The sequence below is a fragment of the Hyalella azteca genome, unplaced genomic scaffold, assembly GCF_000764305.2.
Source record: "Hyalella azteca isolate HAZT.00-mixed unplaced genomic scaffold, Hazt_2.0.2 contig3814, whole genome shotgun sequence".
Taxonomy (NCBI): domain Eukaryota; kingdom Metazoa; phylum Arthropoda; class Malacostraca; order Amphipoda; family Hyalellidae; genus Hyalella; species Hyalella azteca.
Window position 1 is genome coordinate 435,197 of NW_025934048.1, and position 18,203 is coordinate 453,399.

Here is an 18,203-nt window from a genome sequence, read left to right on the forward strand (position 1 = left end):
TAAGTAAAAATATGATAGGATTATGGGTGAATTAAAAATTAGTTTACCCGCGAATCGGATTAAGAAACACATGGCTGAACTATGAAGAAATAAAGGGAATTTGAAGAATAATTTCGCGGACTATAGCTGCACGCTGGCGGATAGGGCCGTGGTTGACTTATTAATTCAACCATGGATAGGGCAGTCTTTGAGTCTAGCTGAAAGCTCAAAGGCTCAGAGTCAAAGCTGACAAGCAGTTACATTCTTAGCGTGAACGTGGTAGGTTGTACGTCGCTATTGTCGCGTCGTATTCTGGTGCTGTTGGACTGAGTCAACATTTCCTCTTATGGAGACGGAAATGAAATGATGTTTGTACGTAGTTTTATTACATTTGTCTTGCTATTGTGTGCCCCAGTATCGTCTTTGATTAACTTCTACGGAGATGAGATATATAAAATAAAAGGTGAGGCAAAAAATATTTTTAGACCTAAACCGTGCAAGTACATCATTGGGATTTGGTACGTACGTGCTAGCTTGCTACAAGTACAAGGTAAAGTTAATAGAGTTGGGTTGGGACTTGGGAGGCAGAGAGTTAAATTACACGTTAGGAGTTAGCACGGTACTGTCAGTATATAGGTGAACACTGAACAGCCATCTGCTGGGCCCGTGGGCCGTGCTGGCTTTTCTCAGTCCAAAGTCCTGACTCACTGACTGGACACTTTTGTTTATCTACTATCTCATGACGTTGACATTTACCGATGTCAATTGATAACTGGTGTGATTTTTGACCATGTATTGCATATTTTACCACTAGGCTCTAGTGTGGATTTTATTTTGATATTTCATTTAGTTTGATCACCATCTAAAGACTAAATGACTAAGAGCAAGACTGTATGAGAGCCAATCTCATTCTAGAAGATCAGGCAGATATTTAAGGAAATTGGTGCTGATTTTTTAAGGAAAATGGGCCTTAAAATGTTTTTAAGATTTGTTTTAAAACTGCAGATAAAGGTAGGTTTTATCACTTGTATTATTGATTTACCATCAATGCCAAATGCAAATAATCATTACAAATTCCAGGCTCCAGCCCTACCAAAGATATCAAATGAAATTCTGAACTAGATTACGAAATAAAATATAGGCTAGATTTTAATAAATCTTTAATTTTTAACTATGATAAACACAACTGAACCACATTTTTCTAGTGCAATCAAACGAACTTGGTACTCATCATATTCATGTGGATAATGATGTGGTTATCAAATCTTACAAATTGCAGTTCTGATTAGCATTATGCGCTTTTTAGTGACCAGCACTCCAGCAGTGAGGTACTATGTCACGTGCAGTGCAGAGAGCAGTCACTGATGAGTGCTGAGTGGCAAGTTGGCAACTTAATTGAACTTATGTGGCATTGCCAGGGCTTGATATTGATAGCAGAAGTTTGTTAAGTGGAATTTACAAGTGGTAATGACTAATGAATAAAGGTAGGTATACATTTCATATATATATTGGATCAGAAGACCTGAAACTGGTCAGTCTGGTCTTTTCCTTAATACCTAACTAGAGTACTACTTGACATGTTGACTGAAGGAGACTCATATTTGTAGATAGAGCAAGTAATGATTCTAGATCAATATTGAATTGATGAAGCCAAATTCCAAGAATTCCTTCCCAGAAGCTAGGTAAGGGTAATGGCCATTGCCCTCATTGGAAAAATTATTTATGGGGTATGGGTTTAGGCTCATTTAAGTGTGGCATCTGATATATTTTTCATTTTGTATCAACCTTTTTGAAGGCAGAGAGAGGTTCAGCAAGCAAAATATGAATTGCCAAAAATTCATAAAACAGCCAGTGAAGTAGGTCTGGATTTCTTACTGAATAATTTCCAAACATATCACATGATCTAGCCTCTAAGTGCAGTTGGATTCAAATAATCTACAACTCAGCAAAAAAATTAAAAATATATATATTGTTGTGGGATCAAGGATAGAATAAACTTGGGCAATCCAAGCTTTACTGAACAAATGCTTAATTACCTGGAAACATAACAACTAATGTAAAATACTTATAAACACAACACAGAACAATATAACATAACAGTAACAAAGGAAATATATAACAGTCACCAAGTAAGATTCGTAAAGGTACGGAACGTTGCACTTACATCTTAGAACAGCTGGGGTCAGGCCCATTCGTAATGGCTATTGTATAGAGACTGACAACACTAGTCGGAGCAGGACCACATTACAACTTGCTACTGTGCTACATGACGTCACGCACTAGTTCATTATTATGACATATATATATATATATATAAAATTATGTATAATTTTTCAATTCAGTTCTATTGAGAAAAAAATTGTGCTGAACTCATTGAAACCACTGTTGTATGTACTCTGTCTTCTTGGCCTCAGGCTGGAAACTTGTTACTCTTGATGAAAGAGTGTAGATCCAAAATTGTATAGATATACCAGTACTTAGGGTTTGATTTTAAATTTTTTGCTTTTAAAGTTTCAAATGGCTAAGTCATATATTCCACAGCTCTAATACATGTTGGTGCAATAAAATGTAAAAATTTTAGATTTTATTGTTTCAAGTCTGCAAAATGACTGTGCATCAATAAGTTCATCTTGATGTCTATTAAAATGTATTTTGTCCATTATTTTCTGCTTGGAGTGGTAATGTGGAATTCAAGATGATCAAAATGTATTGCCATTTTCATGCCTAGCAAGTTTGAAAGTATGAAGGATTTCTTTAAAAATATTGCAGATGAAATTGTCTGGCAATAATGATGTTGGAACATTTTTACACATTTTGTATGTTTGCTTGTCAGAAATTGATCTAGGACCTATAAAATATGCATCGGCAACATGCAGTTTGCTATCCAAATCCAGACTCAAAGGCACAAATCTGCTCCATACGGATCCGAAATTACAGTTAGTTAAATTCATACCATGCTAAATAGTTACATAAAATCATGATAAATTATTATATTTGTATCATGCTAAAATCCCTCCATACTACTATTGAATGATTTGATACCAAGCTATGTAGTATTTTTCTTTCAATTCAGTGAGGACAGACAACTTTAGATGTAATGAGAGCTCTTTTACTGTAAGAGGATCAGTAAAGGTTGCATGATTTCCTTTAAAATTTTAGTGGCTATGCATTTCTTCACTATAATGACCTTTCTATATTTATGTTGAAGCACCATAACATCAAGCTATGAAGCACTAGAAACATGTTATATATTGATGAATTCTCCTGTTTTTCACATTAATATTGTAGAATATTCTCTAATACTGCCCAATACTGTGACTTGATACAAACATTTAAATCGTTTTAACCATGTCTTACTCTAACTCGAATCTTTTATAACCACGATTAAAGCGCCAGCCGCCTACGTTTTGCCCTATTTATCCCACTCGCTCCTACTGCCGTGAGTTTCTCATCTTGGGAGTGACGAAAACCTCCGACTTTTCCCTTCGTCGTTACGGTCCACCCTCGTTTCTGTGTCTGGCTTTCTATTAACTCCGTCGTTTATGTCATAATGTACCCACGCTAGCTTGTGCCTTTACTAAAACACGCGACGTCTTTTGTTATTCCCGTGACGAGGTTTTTCTTTTTACGTAAAATAATGATCCTGTTGAAATAATTACTACGATCGTTGATACCGTACTAATTACTACGAATAATTACGGTATCGATCGATGTGAATCGAAAAAATATAACTCAGTACTCACTGCAGTGAGTGACAGAGAGCGCATTTTCTCGTCGACGAAAACATGAAGTCACGGACAGACAGATAGACGGACGGACGGACAGACGGAAATGGAGAGCACAATAGTGCATTTTTTCATAAATGAGAAAATGCGCTAAAAATAGAACTAATACATCGCCTACATTCAGTCGCCTCATGAATTGTTCAATGGCTCGACGCTGCTCTGAGGTCAAGCCACGTGGCAAGGCCATTGGCTGCCCCTCGCCTCACTGCAGGTAACGCAATCTGTAATTCAGACGAGACTCTTCCTCATAGGTGCATGGTCTCGCAAGAGAGGCATTCATTTCACTGCTCTACTTAGTCAAAATTACATCCGGAAGAAATCGGCAAAAAAAATTGTACGGCTTTCGAGACCTTCAAGTTTTCTGTGTATCGAAGTGCGTTTTTTTTAAACATTGAATGCTTCGATATTCCAACGCTTGTCTTTATTTCGCTTAAATGCTGCTCCTCCGAGATTTTCCTCCGTCTGCAGAATATTATTTTTTCTGACTTGTAATATATATTCTAAATATACATGTACATATTTACCATTGATGAGATCTCGTCGTGCAATTTATCATTATTTAGTCAAGTCTGCGAAGATGCGTGTAACGGTAATCTGCCTACGGCTGGAATAGAGCGGCGCAAGTTTGTATGTTTGCTAGTTCTCCTGCTGCATGTTAATTATTTGTCTCAGATTACGTATTCAAATATAATAGCGTAATGCAATCATATATGTAACCACCAGGATAGTGAATCTGGAGCTCCCAAATACTCAGGTTGTTTTATTACTTTTTATTTATATAATTAAAAAAGACGCTGAGATAGCATATGTCACATGCAAGCTAAGGCATCTCCTAGTTACGGATTGTTTTTTTTTTATTGTTACGAATTTCGTGCTGCTCGTGCTTATGTCAAGAGAAGAATTGCCCTAACGTTGCTCGACCAAAACTTGCTGGATTACGAAGTTTTAATGTAATGCTCTGTGCGACATGCTCAGCTGTGCCACGCCTATAACTCGCTATAAGATTGTTCCTCCTACGGCACTTTTGGCTGGAAATGATGTTGCAGCTGAGATATTGCTTGAATTTTCGTGAAATATATTGCTGTTTTAAATTGTGATACCTACTAATGATGGTTTGAGGACTTTTCAACGTTTATACAGTCGGTGAATTACTTATCGAATTGATTAATTTATTTTAAGCTTATCACCATTACTTAAAATAAGTAGAACGTGTTATGAATCATTATGCTTTCTATTTGGTTTATTGTAACGCTTCAAAAATGACTGGAATATTTTCCTCCTCAATAAAGCTATATGACGAACATTTTTTGCCTGTTTGCTTCTCTTAATTTTCTTCGTAGAATAAAGCTTAGCGCTAAAGCACATTTGTTTCTGTAAGTCCGCTTAGTTTGTTGTGGTTTTATCCTGCAATAATATCCTGTATAACGCTGTGAGTTGTATCCACGCGCATTCTAAGTCATCAAACGTGGAGTCCATCAAACACACGTTGATAAAGTCATCATATTGTGAGATAACTGTATCCTGTCAGGACCTGTTACTGATCTTGCAATAATATGCCTAAAATGACAATAGATAATTAATTTTTGCATACTTAATCATAGGGCAGACTTTCTCATGCTGCTTTTGGCGGCGTGATCGTGTCGAGTGCATGCTTGTCTGCCCGGCGACGACCTCGTCGTGTGCAGTATCGTGGCTGCACACGACGTGTGGTCAGGACATCACGAGCACACGCGCCTATATAGTGCAGGCGGCAGGACCGACTTGATCTGCCTGCTCTACTCTGGGCTTGTGGTCCATGGCCAACCCTGCTGCTCTGCGAGATCCACCTATGATATCTGCTCGGTAGACGGTTTCCTCCGCCGTGCAAAGTCGATATTGCATGGAGATTAATGCCAGTCTGTTTGTATAAGAGTTTTTCTTTTGAAAATGTTCTCACTAATGGCGTTAAAATTGAATCTAAGAATATATATTTTCATGCATTTCCCGTGCGGTAACATGCAAAAGGGGGGCTATAATAGCAGCAGGTTAGGGCAAGTGGGACAGCTGAATTGAAATCTCAGTAATGGCTTAATTATTTTCTGTGAAATTATAGGATTGTTTCTCGACAACATTTGAGACATGCGTAATGCTAAATGTGGATCGGTTGAAGCCTTTGAACAGAAAATGTTGAGGAAAAGGTGAATAAGGCACCAATTTGTTGAATTAATTTCAGATGTTATAAAGGCATCCACCCGTAATCCCGTATTGAAGAAATTATTGTCAGAGAATCTTCTCCTGCAAAATTTGACGTATCTTTATGGTATAAATATTAAGTTTGCTGGTAATAATTCTGATTTAGGTTAATGTTATTGATAATTTGAGGATTCCCTGTCGTCTTCACGTAAATCCTTAATTGTGGTTATGTCACTTGATAATCGTGATAAGGTAAGCCAGAGAAATCAAATGTCACGCGTCATGAGCGCTCTTTGTGCAATGCAATCGATGCCCCACATGAGGGCACCGCGTGTACAGACTGCTGCTCTGCCCCATGCACACGTCACGGCGTTTACGTTCAGCAGCAAATGCCTCTGAAGGGCGCTCATTGTCAACAGCAACACGCGCTACATCTTCTCTTTCATGATCCATATATTTATGTTTCAGTGAACCTGGTTCACTTAAAGGGTAAATCAAATGTTATTAAAATAGATACCTAGTCCTCTTGATAATTCCGTTGAACTGAACTTTGTAGGCTAATTTTTATATGGTAACTAACATTGTTGCATAGGAACTATAAGCAACATTCAATTTACCTACATAGCTAATTTAGAATAATTATTGAACGTTTAATTTCATGAAAAGGTTACTAAGTCTGGATTGAATGACTTTGTTTCATATAATTGACAAAATCTGGCTGAACAAAAATAAAGTGCAAAATAATTTCTACTAAAAACAACACAGGCATTAATCGGTGAACTTAATAAATGTTATGTATGAACCAAAAAAATTGCTTGGCTGGGCCCAAAAGTTATTGTACCGGCATTTGGTTGACTTGAAGACTCATGTTTCAGGCCACTCGATAGTTGCTATTTAGCAACACTTAGAGTTGGCAAAATGTGAGTAGAAGAGAGCAAGTCCCAGAAGTGGACACAGCGGGACTTTTCACCACCAAGTAGCTGCCTCCCATACCGGGTCAACAATTGATATGCATGCATTTAATCGTTTAACTTAACGTGCATGTCCGTTCGTAGTACAGCGCCAATGGTTGATCCATAATCCAGGCTAGTTCTCTAGTACCGCCACACGGTGGCCGTATCCTGTATCGCTTGTCGACGTTGGATCTTGGCGAGGCGGATAGCAGCGCTGGTGGTGGATGTAGAAGCTTGACTTCGCAGACCACGTCTAGCCACGCGAAGACTCGCTCAATCCAGACGAAATGATTGCAGTTCACGTTCAGTGTCAGGCTCGAGTAATGCGTTGAAAGAACCACGGCGCCTAACCGAAGTTTCTTAGTTGAGTAATTGAAATCAGAATAATTATGGTCCGATAACGCCTATGAAATAAGTAATATTTGTGCTCATAGATGTATTAATAAATTTTTATGAATAAGTCATAAGAAAATACTCATTGTTCGTACATTTTTGTAAACTAGTTTAAAAAAATTGAAAAAAAGTGCAAGTTGCTTTTTGATCAATCTCCTAAACCCTTTAGAAGTTGCCGTACGCTTCATTACTTGGTGCCATGTGGCCCAGCTGAGGTTTGCAAGCCAGTGGTAAGCTCGTCGCCCAGCGGCACCAATTAGCCCAGTGGTGCAGCTTGGTGCCCAAAACTCGACGGGCATTCACCTCATCCAGGAGCTTGTCTCGTTCACACTGCTGGGATGTTGCCTGCTGTAATGATTTGATTGCTGCTGGAATGACTTACGCTATTTAGGCCGTTTATGCAGTTTAGATGTTTTCATGGTGAGCTACATATTAACTATGATTTTGCTCCAAAATGATTGACAATTATGGCACTGGGCGACTATGTCAAACATCTCACAATTTCGTCGAATTCGAAGATGACGGGGTATTGACGGCATTTCCTGTGCAGATAGATTTTTATTTGCTAGATTACAATATCTGAAAAACTTATTTTTAACCTAAATTTTTTCATTTATCAAGTATTTAAATTTGAATTTTGGTGTAATTTCTAAACGGCGCTGCAATGAAGATGTTCGGCTTGCGAGCATGTGGCCCGTTGCAGAGTTTAGCTTACATGAGAGCTTCCTGCAAGTGAGTAAGTGGAGACAGCGGCGCGTTGTCATGCCGACGCTTGCGTGTGCATGAGTCATCACGTCTGAAGGAGGGGGAGAGGGTGGCAGGAGTAGAGTGAAGGAGGAGGGGGGGGGTGCGAAGGGACTGCCCGCTGAGGTCTTCCGGCAGCGTGTGAACTACACTTGATGTTGAGTCGATGCTCACGAAAGCTAGTCAGCAACACCCACCTTAATTTTCTGCAGGTTGCATATGTATTTGATTAGAGTTATCTTCCAACAATGTTATCAAACTGTCATTCTATATATACACCTCGGCATCAATGCTGCGTATAAGAATTCATGTCGGGCTCTCATCCTACCTTCTAACGACGTGTTTCGGTATCACTCATTTAGGAACACTCAGTCTTGACCAGAATTTTTCGTTGTTGCGCGTAGCATTATCGCTGCTTTTTTTCTAGAGTTTAGGGATCACACGTTCTTTGCTCGTTACATTTGGCTCGTTCGCCAATGAATCAGAGTAGTTGAAAGCTGCACGTGATAGTTCAGCGCACGTGCTCTGTCTGACGTGCAGATTCAGGGTCATTGTCAACGGCGGGCGTCACTGCTGAGCTGGCCGTGACGTGCTTCACTTTGTCATGACGCTGCAGTCGTCACAAATACTGGCAAACAAACCTCGCGTTACAGATTTCTAGCTCCTTTCTCTCAACGTATTTACCTTTGATGTACAATTCGACTTGAAATGCTGCTGAGAAATCAATACAACGTCAATATTACGAGGGTAATTCAGGGATTTCAACCCCTTGAACAATTTAATGGTTCATTACTCCCTGGATTTTGATAGTATTTGCTGTAAGGGGGTGATATATTTTCAAGGTCATGGCGGAGATGCGAGTTAGAAAAAGTCACGTTGGCCTTGAGCGACAGACGTCGCTTTCCTAATTGCTCTTCAGCTTATATTTCTGTCCTCCCGTCAGACGAGCTCGTCTTGTCCTGCTAAGAAATTGCGATTTTTATTAATCCTTTAATTAAATTTGCTTTATTATATAAAAATAATTTTTAGTGTACATTATTTCCTAATTCCGTCGGTCTCAGCTCGCGAATTTTAAATTGTTAATTTAAAGAATTCTTATCCCTCAGGTTTTATTATTTCTTAAATAGGGTTTCATCCTTCTTTCTTGTCAGAACTAGTATCTTTATTTCCGGCTCTTTAATGTCTTATATCATCCCTCGATATAATAAACATTTTACTCACGACTATGATTATTTAGAAGCATTTCCGGCAGCGGTTGTGGCCTCCTCAGCCTCGGCGCGGCGCCCGCGTGTAGTGGACCTTGCCTCACAGGCAAGCGATGATGCGTGGACCATCACAAGTAATAGCTTGATGGCGCCACTCTCATGTGCTGTGCCATTAAAAGAACTTCCTCTGCCAGTGACTTGACTATCAGAACTCGCTTTAGTAAACGTAGATGCTGATTTCCCGTCTGTGATTTGTTAGTTTAGATTGATAAGCTCTTCGTGATTTGCTGACGCAGTTGTAATTATTTTTGATTGTACGGCTTTGCTAATCCGTATCGTGCGTCGGGGCTCTATAATTTTTAAATCTAGGAGATATGAGACAATTATTCTATTGTTAAATTGATGGAAACGAGTCCCTAAGAGTCCATGTTATGACCGCATCTCAATTTGAGAGCATTGATTTATTGATTTCATATGCTTTTCATTTAAATTTATAAGATTGTGTTTTGAGGAGTATATAATTTCAAGGTTGCAGTTAACACTCATCACACACTACATGCATGCTAGTTAGGCTGCCGTGACTCACACTGTTATATAGCGGTGCGCTGTCATCACTTTGTCTTGCTCTGCCTGATGCAGACAGCGCCTCTGCCACTCTATGCCTTCATATGTTCCTAAGCAACACCATGCACACTTCTACGCAGCCTAATGTTTTGTCACGGATTAATTCACTTGATGGGCTTTATGTCATGATACCGTTATCATAAATTGAAAGGAACTTGAGCTTCACGCCTGTCTGTAACGTAGAATCTTTTTGGCGCGTACATTACCCAGGGTAATAACTTGATTCCAGCTGATACTGTCCACAGGCCGACCTCAAATAACGATGAACGCTGCCGCAGCAATAACTCTCACTCGCATTTATTGTTCAATTTCGCCCCGAAAAAACTGAACGCCTCTTCTACGACGGTTTTGAAATTGAACATTTAGCTGGCATTTTATACAAATGCATGGATTTCTGCTTATTTTCTCGACAGTGTTATTTGGTATTTGTGGTGTTCTTTAAGCCATTATAATGTATGATTTTTTGAATGCAAGCGATCTGTTCAGTTTAAGATATGCTGAGGCAAGCCTGAGACCAGTATATTTGCACCAGTGAATGGATAACGATGAGAAGCCAGATTCACATAACAACTCTTGATGTATCGAGGTCGCTTGGCGATCAAGTATAGTGCTTTTTTACAAAGATCTTGTCTTCTTACTCTCATATGACACCCACGCTGTTCCTTAACAACTTTTTAGCAATTACATTTTAAGTACCTACCGGTATCGTGATTAAGCGCTGGCAGTTTCCTATGCACACTTTATGTAGAATTCTATCGAAGGCTGCCGTGACTCTCGCAACCAATATTCACTTCTCTGAGGGAGGATAATTGTTACAATCCCACGTGCCAGCTGCATTTTATAGTCTCACCGGCATCCTTCAATGGACAAGAACGGCAATCATTAGAATATTGTGTGCTGCCTGCAGCTGCCGCCGCCGTGTACAGATTTCAGAAGATGCACTGCAGCTCAAATCGATCTGTTTGCTTTATTGTCTGTCTTATTAAATGTTACTATGAATGACTGTTGAATTATAAGTTAGGAGTTTGAAATCAATTATAAGGAACCGTGAGGTTAAGATAACCCATCTTCCTATAATCATGGAGAAAGGAATCTATAGTGCAGAAAGCAACTCCTGTTTCGCATTGCATTAATTAATTTGTGGCTAGGTTACTGACGGTAGCATGAGACTTCAGGCATGAGTTGCTTCCTGATTGTGAAGGTATGTCTTCGGCCGCTGTAGTTATAGAATAAGTTTATCTCTTAATTTGGACGATTGTATTCTGAATTGCTATATATTCTGATGTACGTACTCCTATAGTATATTATGCTTACTAATAATATTTTATCCTCTTTTCATTCGATTTGAGATTTTCGTATTATATGTTGTATCTTAAGGTTACTTATTTATTACTGCCTTTTAGTATAATTTATTGCCATTTAATTCTAGATTTAGATCTGTATTTTACGCTCTAGTCATCCATGTGTGATGGTCAATCAACAGTACTGCTTTCCTCATTCGTTCTAGTTCATCTAGCACAGCACCCATTAACGATATGTCCTCGTTTGAATGGTGTTCACTACCAGCAGGCTTTGTGTTATCATGTCATGAGATAACAAACGGCAGCGCAGGACGTGCGAAGAGATCTGGGCCTATACTTTCGAAATTCGCTAAGTGAACGTTCTACGTACGCTCTATTTTCTTGTCTACGATTGGTAGATTTTGCTTGAAAGGCCGTCAATGATTAGCTGAACTTACGATCTCTTAACTTTTTTTGAAAGTATAGGCCCAGAGGCTAACTACTGAAAGTTAGTTACGATACCGCTCCACCGCACGCCCAACACGTCCAGCATTTCAACTTGACCGGCCGATCACAAAACTCCGACTTGACGCCACGGTTTTCCTCGTACTGATATTCGTCATGGAAATGATTGAGGTGAGCATGGGTTCTCTGCTGAAGGTTAATGACTTGCAAGTGTCGTGAAACCGGACTGAAATAATGTGCTCATGTTGCCCTATTTAGCTGCGTGGACCGGCCGGGCCTCTATTCTGGGTTCGGCGTGCGCAGGAATTTGGCCATGGGATTGTATCATCGTGAGAACGCGCCAGTATTTTAGGGGCTGCTAGAATTTCTCTCAAGACCTCGACCTATATTTTGTGTTCTTTTTACCCGTTATGAGAAAAAAATATATAGCCATACTATCAATTGTAATATGATCGTCAAAGGTGATTTGCGTCTTAGATTTGGTACATAAATTATTCCTGCTACGGTACCTATATTATATGTTCTCCTGTTCAAAGCAGCTAATTCACTTATTTGATTTCTTGACGCGGATTCTGATCTAACTCATGTTGTGTATCGGATAATAGCGGTAAAACTAATTTGGGCAATTATTGTTGAGATTTAAAAGTACTGGGGCATTCTAATGAATTTCGAAACTCGAAATCCTTTCTCTCAATACAATAAATATTGGTAAAACAACAATTATGAGTAGTACTATCGTCCATCCGTATCCATGCAACAGCACTGAACTACCGGATCCGTATGCGCCACGCATGCAGAAGCATTCACTTGATCGCCTGCTCTTATAAGTAACATATTACTAATTAATGTCTTATATCATTAATTAGTTTTAATTATTAATTATAAATTATATCATTAATTAATTTTAGAACTACTGTAAGTCAGACGTGTATATGCGTAAAAATTCATTTACGATTGTCTTCACTATTTTAAGCTTATAATTGATTTCTTACTCTGTCGTTTTCATGTTGATATGTACGTAGGTAATGTTTTGCAATTTTTGTCCAACCCCATGAATCGCTTTCTTTTTTTATATTTGTTGAACATGAGCATGTGCTGTTGATGAAGACATATCTATGCTTAATGATATAATTACTTAAATTATTCTAACCTAAATTTCTCTATGGTCTGCTTTTAACGTAATATTTTGCCACTTACTTGAATGAATCCTAAGATTGAATAGCTACGGCTCGAAGCTATAATTTTGAATGAGACGGAGACTTTGATGGGGGAATCCTAGCACTGTGTCGGTACGTCTTCCCACTTGGTGTTCTGATGTCACTCTAGTAATAGCTAACGTAATCGCCTTGACTTGCACGCTGACGCCTATTGCTCACTCTGAAGCTGCATGGCTCTCCTACCCTCGTATGATGCAAGCATACCGCATCTCAAACTCTTATTGCTCACTTTTTCCAACCCCATCTGTAGTTAACAGCCATTAACTCTATCCTCTAACCTCTATTCATTCATAAATAAACCCTATTAACCTCCTACGTTTTGTCATACAGTGTACATGTGAATTATCTTACACTCACCTTCAATGTTGTGTCAGTGCATATCTCTGTGCACGTTACAATTTTAGAACTACTAAAGTGAGTGTGCCTGGCGCTGCCCGACTTTGTTTCTGTTACCGTCGTCACGAAGCAGCTGGTGGAGCTGAGCCCTGTGTTTGCTCAGTCTTCTGGCGTTATGTTGATCTAGAAGACCACGTAACATATGGGCCCACGTCGGCCATTCGTCTGACGTGACAGTGAACCGCCTTTGCGTTTACACTCCTTATCTGAGGTATCCATTCATCCATGCAACTCTTACATGCTGCCGCTGTTCGTCGTTTTCTCCTGCTCATTTGCCTCCTTATAACGGTGCTCTGTACTATGCGATGTGTCACAGGTTCTAGCGACCGTAAGCTAGAGTGGAGGTCTTATCATCGACGGTTCGATATGCATCATCTTATTACGATTGTTGCTCTATGTTTAGTTCATTCTTTAGCTCACTGCGGCTCTTTTGAATCTACTCGCTGCCATGTGGCAATGTGCCAAACCTCTGCAGCTCTTATGAACGTTTGGTACACTCGTATGGGGACTGAATGGACATTCAACTTGCGCTTTGTGCTTGATATCTTTAAAAAATATGCTGAACTTGTTCTTGTTGAGAACTTTAAAAAATTGTTGAACTATATGCTATTGCAATGTTTATAATTGCAGTATTCTGCCCTGCAATATTGAACATCTTTAAAAAATTGCTGAACCATATTCTATTCTTCTGCCCTGCAATATTTTTTCTGTGTTAGGTACTGTACCTAAACTCAAACCCGACCATACACGTTAATTTTTCTCTCACCCTACACTTCGCTACGCGACTATCAATTGATGGTGCTTTTGTGAAACTTCGAGTCATGATTGATTCTTAATTCGATATTTTTTAAAACGGTTATTCCTCCCTTTCATCTAAATTTTGATAATTGGGCTCTGTATATATCAGCATTAGTACCTCTTTACTCAATTGTGTCTCATGCATGTGCAATAAACAACAAAATGTTTGAATGCATCTGAAGTGGCGGTCAATGATCCTTTTTTTTGAATTTTCATTTAACTGGTAGAATGTCACTGAATTTTTGGCAATCCTGGCCGTGATCTAGAGATTGCCATTTTGACCCTTATACTCGTACTATACTCGTACTACTGGATAAAATACCACACTCAAGATTTGTACTATTATTTAACTATTGCCTCATTTCGTGAGTGTAAAGTATTTCAATAATGCATTTGAGACAAATTTTTATTTATCTGAAACTATTTAAGTAAGTAATGAATTCATATAAAATTAAAAATAAGTACTAATGAATTTATATAAAATTAAAGGGAATAGATTCCAATGACAACAACAAAACTTTTATACTACTCCTGAAGTACGTGCGTTGACAGAGGCAAGCAGGATAAAGCTATCAGGACAGAAGTATAACACACTCCATGGGAATCACTACCATTAGTATCAAAACAGTAATAGGTGCGTTCACTCTTATTTACGGTTATAAGGTTAATGAAGGATATGTAAAAATTCCGAGTTATAGCCTGGCTATACTTACCCAAATATTAGCTGGTCAAGTACAATTAGCCCCTGTATCACAAAACCCAATGCTGTTCAAAGCTAGCGTATAAGCCATAATAATAATAATAAACAATTAAACGCAGTAGCGCAGATATGCAGTCGGGAACCAAGCAATCGTAAAAACGATTGTATCAACTTGAAATAACGCAAGGAAAAACAAGAGTTTATTCGTAAATACAATAAACGATGGAGCAGATTCCTGGGACGACTACAATAAGCCATGAAGCAGATTCCTGGACGGCACAATTCTGTTTATATGAGGGTTAACTAACGATAACATCTTATCCCTTAACAGGATTCGACACAGAAAAATAGATAGACGATCTATTTTAAAATGATGTTGATAAATGAACGACATTTACTGTAATTACAGCCAAATAGATGTACGTTTGTGGATTTTGAAAAGCGTTGTTAATGTGCATTTTCACGTAGAAAATATATGAGGCATGATTATAAAGAGTCAGTCATTGTGTGTCGGTAAGATGAATTCTCTTTGTTCTAAAATTATAATTGTAAGCTAAAATATCTTAGATCTTCAACCTAAAGCCGTTCAAATTATTGCTTGTTATCTAGATTTAAATAGCAGAAAACAAAAATTATACGTACTTATAATGAAGTATTAGGAAATTCTATAGCATTATTTATTGTTTATTCTTTGAACTAGGATCCTGCAGAAAAATTAGTCATAACGTTATTTCCGAATTACATGGCCTCTATTGTGGATTCATGATACTTTAATGTGGTTCTTCCTAGTTCGTGCTCTGATTTAGTTATAAACCTGACTTATTCAACTCTCAGCGCTGTCATGCTATTCCGTTAACTATTGCTATTTCTCCATAAGATATTCAATTGCCTCAATCTGTCAAGCTTCCGGGCTGTGAGCTTGTTATGAATTTATCCTTGTACCTGAGATGTATCCTTGTGCCTGAGATGTATCCTTGTACCTGAGATGTATCTTTGTGCCTGAGATGTATCCTTGTGCCTGAGATGTATCCTTGTGGCCTGAGATGTATCCTTGTGCCTGAGATGTATCCTTGTGCCTGAGATGTATCCTTGTACCTGAGATGTATCTTTGTGCCTGAGATGTATCCTTGTACCAGAGATGGCCGTAACGTCTGGCTTCACCAGTCTTCATGTTTCTTATCGCTGCGTTTGTTCAAATGTTGAAGGCTTAACTTCACAACGCGTGTTCAGCCCGCGCGCGGTGACATAATCCCCGCTGAGAGTATTTTGGTCCTTCCTCAGCGCGGCGTTTCCGCGCCGCCAGCTGCCGACTCAACATCACCTCCCCATGTCCGGAGCCCTGCTGCGTCGGTGCATTGAAGGCTGTCAGAAATTCCGTTAAATACCAATATTTGAGAAAGCTTCCTCGTACTGACAGCTCACTATAGCAATGTAATATAATTTTTTTTTGATGCGCGTATTAAGATTTGAGCTCAATGGCGTTTTATTGCTTCTAGCTTTTCATTTCGGAACTTTTTGCAGTATGATAAAAACAAAAAAAAAAAATAGTTGCGTTGAGAAGCTGATAGTCTGTGGACACCCATGCACACCTACGCTGTCTGTGTTCCGTGTGGGTGCTGCGCTGATATCGTAGTTGCGCTCTATACTGCCCTCAGTATCCGTGGAGCTTGTTTTCTAGCTCTAAATCTATGAATAATGTAATTGGAAATCTCTGAAATTTAAATGCATATAAGATTTTACTTTATAAAAATTAATCATTATCCTATGTGCTTGATAGTCATGAAGCAATTCTATGGGATTTGCACAGTCGAGTGAAGATCCAGCAATCAAGATTTGCTCTGAAGTCTCATGCATATTTGCAGGTGTTTCGATATTTTTCAACCACTGTTTGATTTTGAGAAAAGGTTCAGATATCGTTCAGAAAATTAATGTAGTAAAAATACTGCATTAGTTTAAGCTATTTCATTAATTTTAATCGATATATAATGGTTACATCATTGTCATGTCAGGTGCTTGCTTTTCCTTACATGCTCCAGCAATCAGTCACTTCAGTGGTAATTATATTATTATTTCTTAAGTGCGTAGCACAGCTTTTATCTTACAAGATTCATTGTGTTTTAATTCCGCCTTTGAAACTCTGCATGGCGTTCTCTTTGCGAACGTTCGTTCGTGAATAGTGGCTCATGTTAATAATTTAGGTTGAAAGCCCATTACCTATTCCAGGTTTTGTATCAATAAATTGCAAATATTTCTAAGCAAGAAACTATGCAAAGAAGCTTATACTAAAAGTCAATACTCAATCCGGCTTCACCGCTTTCTTGTTTAAAGGCAATCTTCGTGTATGATTTTCTCAACATTTAGCTTCCCCAACTATTTTATTCATTGTTTCAAGCTCGATGGCGTTAGAATTCCCACACTCGTCTGATTCCGCCTGCTGCAGCTACAGTCGAACTGGAGAAAATTAAACCTCGAGCCAATTAGGACGAGACTTGTATGCTGGAATGCATCACTGCCATACTTGATGCCAAGCGCGTTGTTGGGACTCTGAAGCCCTGACGCCATTGCTATAGCTTACGTCATACAGCACCATGATGAGCTGTGCTTGTACCCTCGTACAATAGTCATCTACTGGTAATGATCTATTTTCATTTCCTTTTAGTTGCAGAGGAAGATGTCATATTTGTGTACAAGTGATTGTCGTTAAACGAGGGCATCACAAAAGAAGTTAACGACGCTAATTTCTGCTCCTAATTTCCTAAATAACTATTTGTGCCTATCTTACTGTATCATTTCTTTTCTTACTGTATTATATACTGTATTATGTATTTGTATCGTTTCAAAATAGATGCGTAGACCGTCAAAAATGCTGAGCAATTTCAGTTAAGTTATAGTTAAAAGCCTGGAGCCATTTTTGGGAAGAACACGATTTAAATTTAATTGTTCTATTTAATTTTGTTCATGCTTTATCGGAAATTAGATTTTCTCAGTACACCTTATGTTTCATGGCCTCACCTGTATATGCAGAACTGATAAGTTGATGATCTCTCCTGTTGATTACGGTTCGATTTTTTACCATGCCTGCATGGGTGACATATTTGCGTCTTTTTCTTACTTAAACATTGGTTATGATGGGACAGAGTCTTGACACACAGGCTGGACAGAGAATGATATATCATTGGTATTTGCTGTGTCATCAACCGCTTGCTATTGAGTTGGTTATTTCTTATAGCGCACTTTCCGGGGAATGTCCTGTTCAAGGCCGCTGCTTTGTCGCATGTTCGCTTGCCGCGACGCCTGCTTAATTGACGGCTCCATTCCGTGGTGTTCTTAGTAGTTGTGCTTTATTATACTGAATGCGGGATAGTTAACTTAATTGTGTCGCTGTTGTTAACAAGTACTTTGGTTGGAAATACTTTGGCCTGCACCGTCAACACAGTTTCTGCCAAATATGTGTCGAAATTTTGTATTCCATCGTCCTAAGTTCGGTCTAGT

At 38.8% G+C, this 18,203-nt stretch overlaps 1 protein-coding gene across 1 annotated transcript in view; it reads left to right on the forward strand.

Moving 5' to 3' along the window:
- The first annotated feature begins 230 nt into the window (after nt 1–230).
- LOC108674963 overlaps nt 231–18,203 on the forward strand; it is a 59,398-nt gene continuing 41,425 nt past the window's right edge. The window contains exon 1 of the mRNA XM_018162948.2: nt 231–442. Coding sequence (XP_018018437.1) covers nt 343–442 — 100 coding nt within the window. The 5' untranslated portion in view covers nt 231–342. The remainder of the gene's footprint in view (nt 443–18,203) is intronic.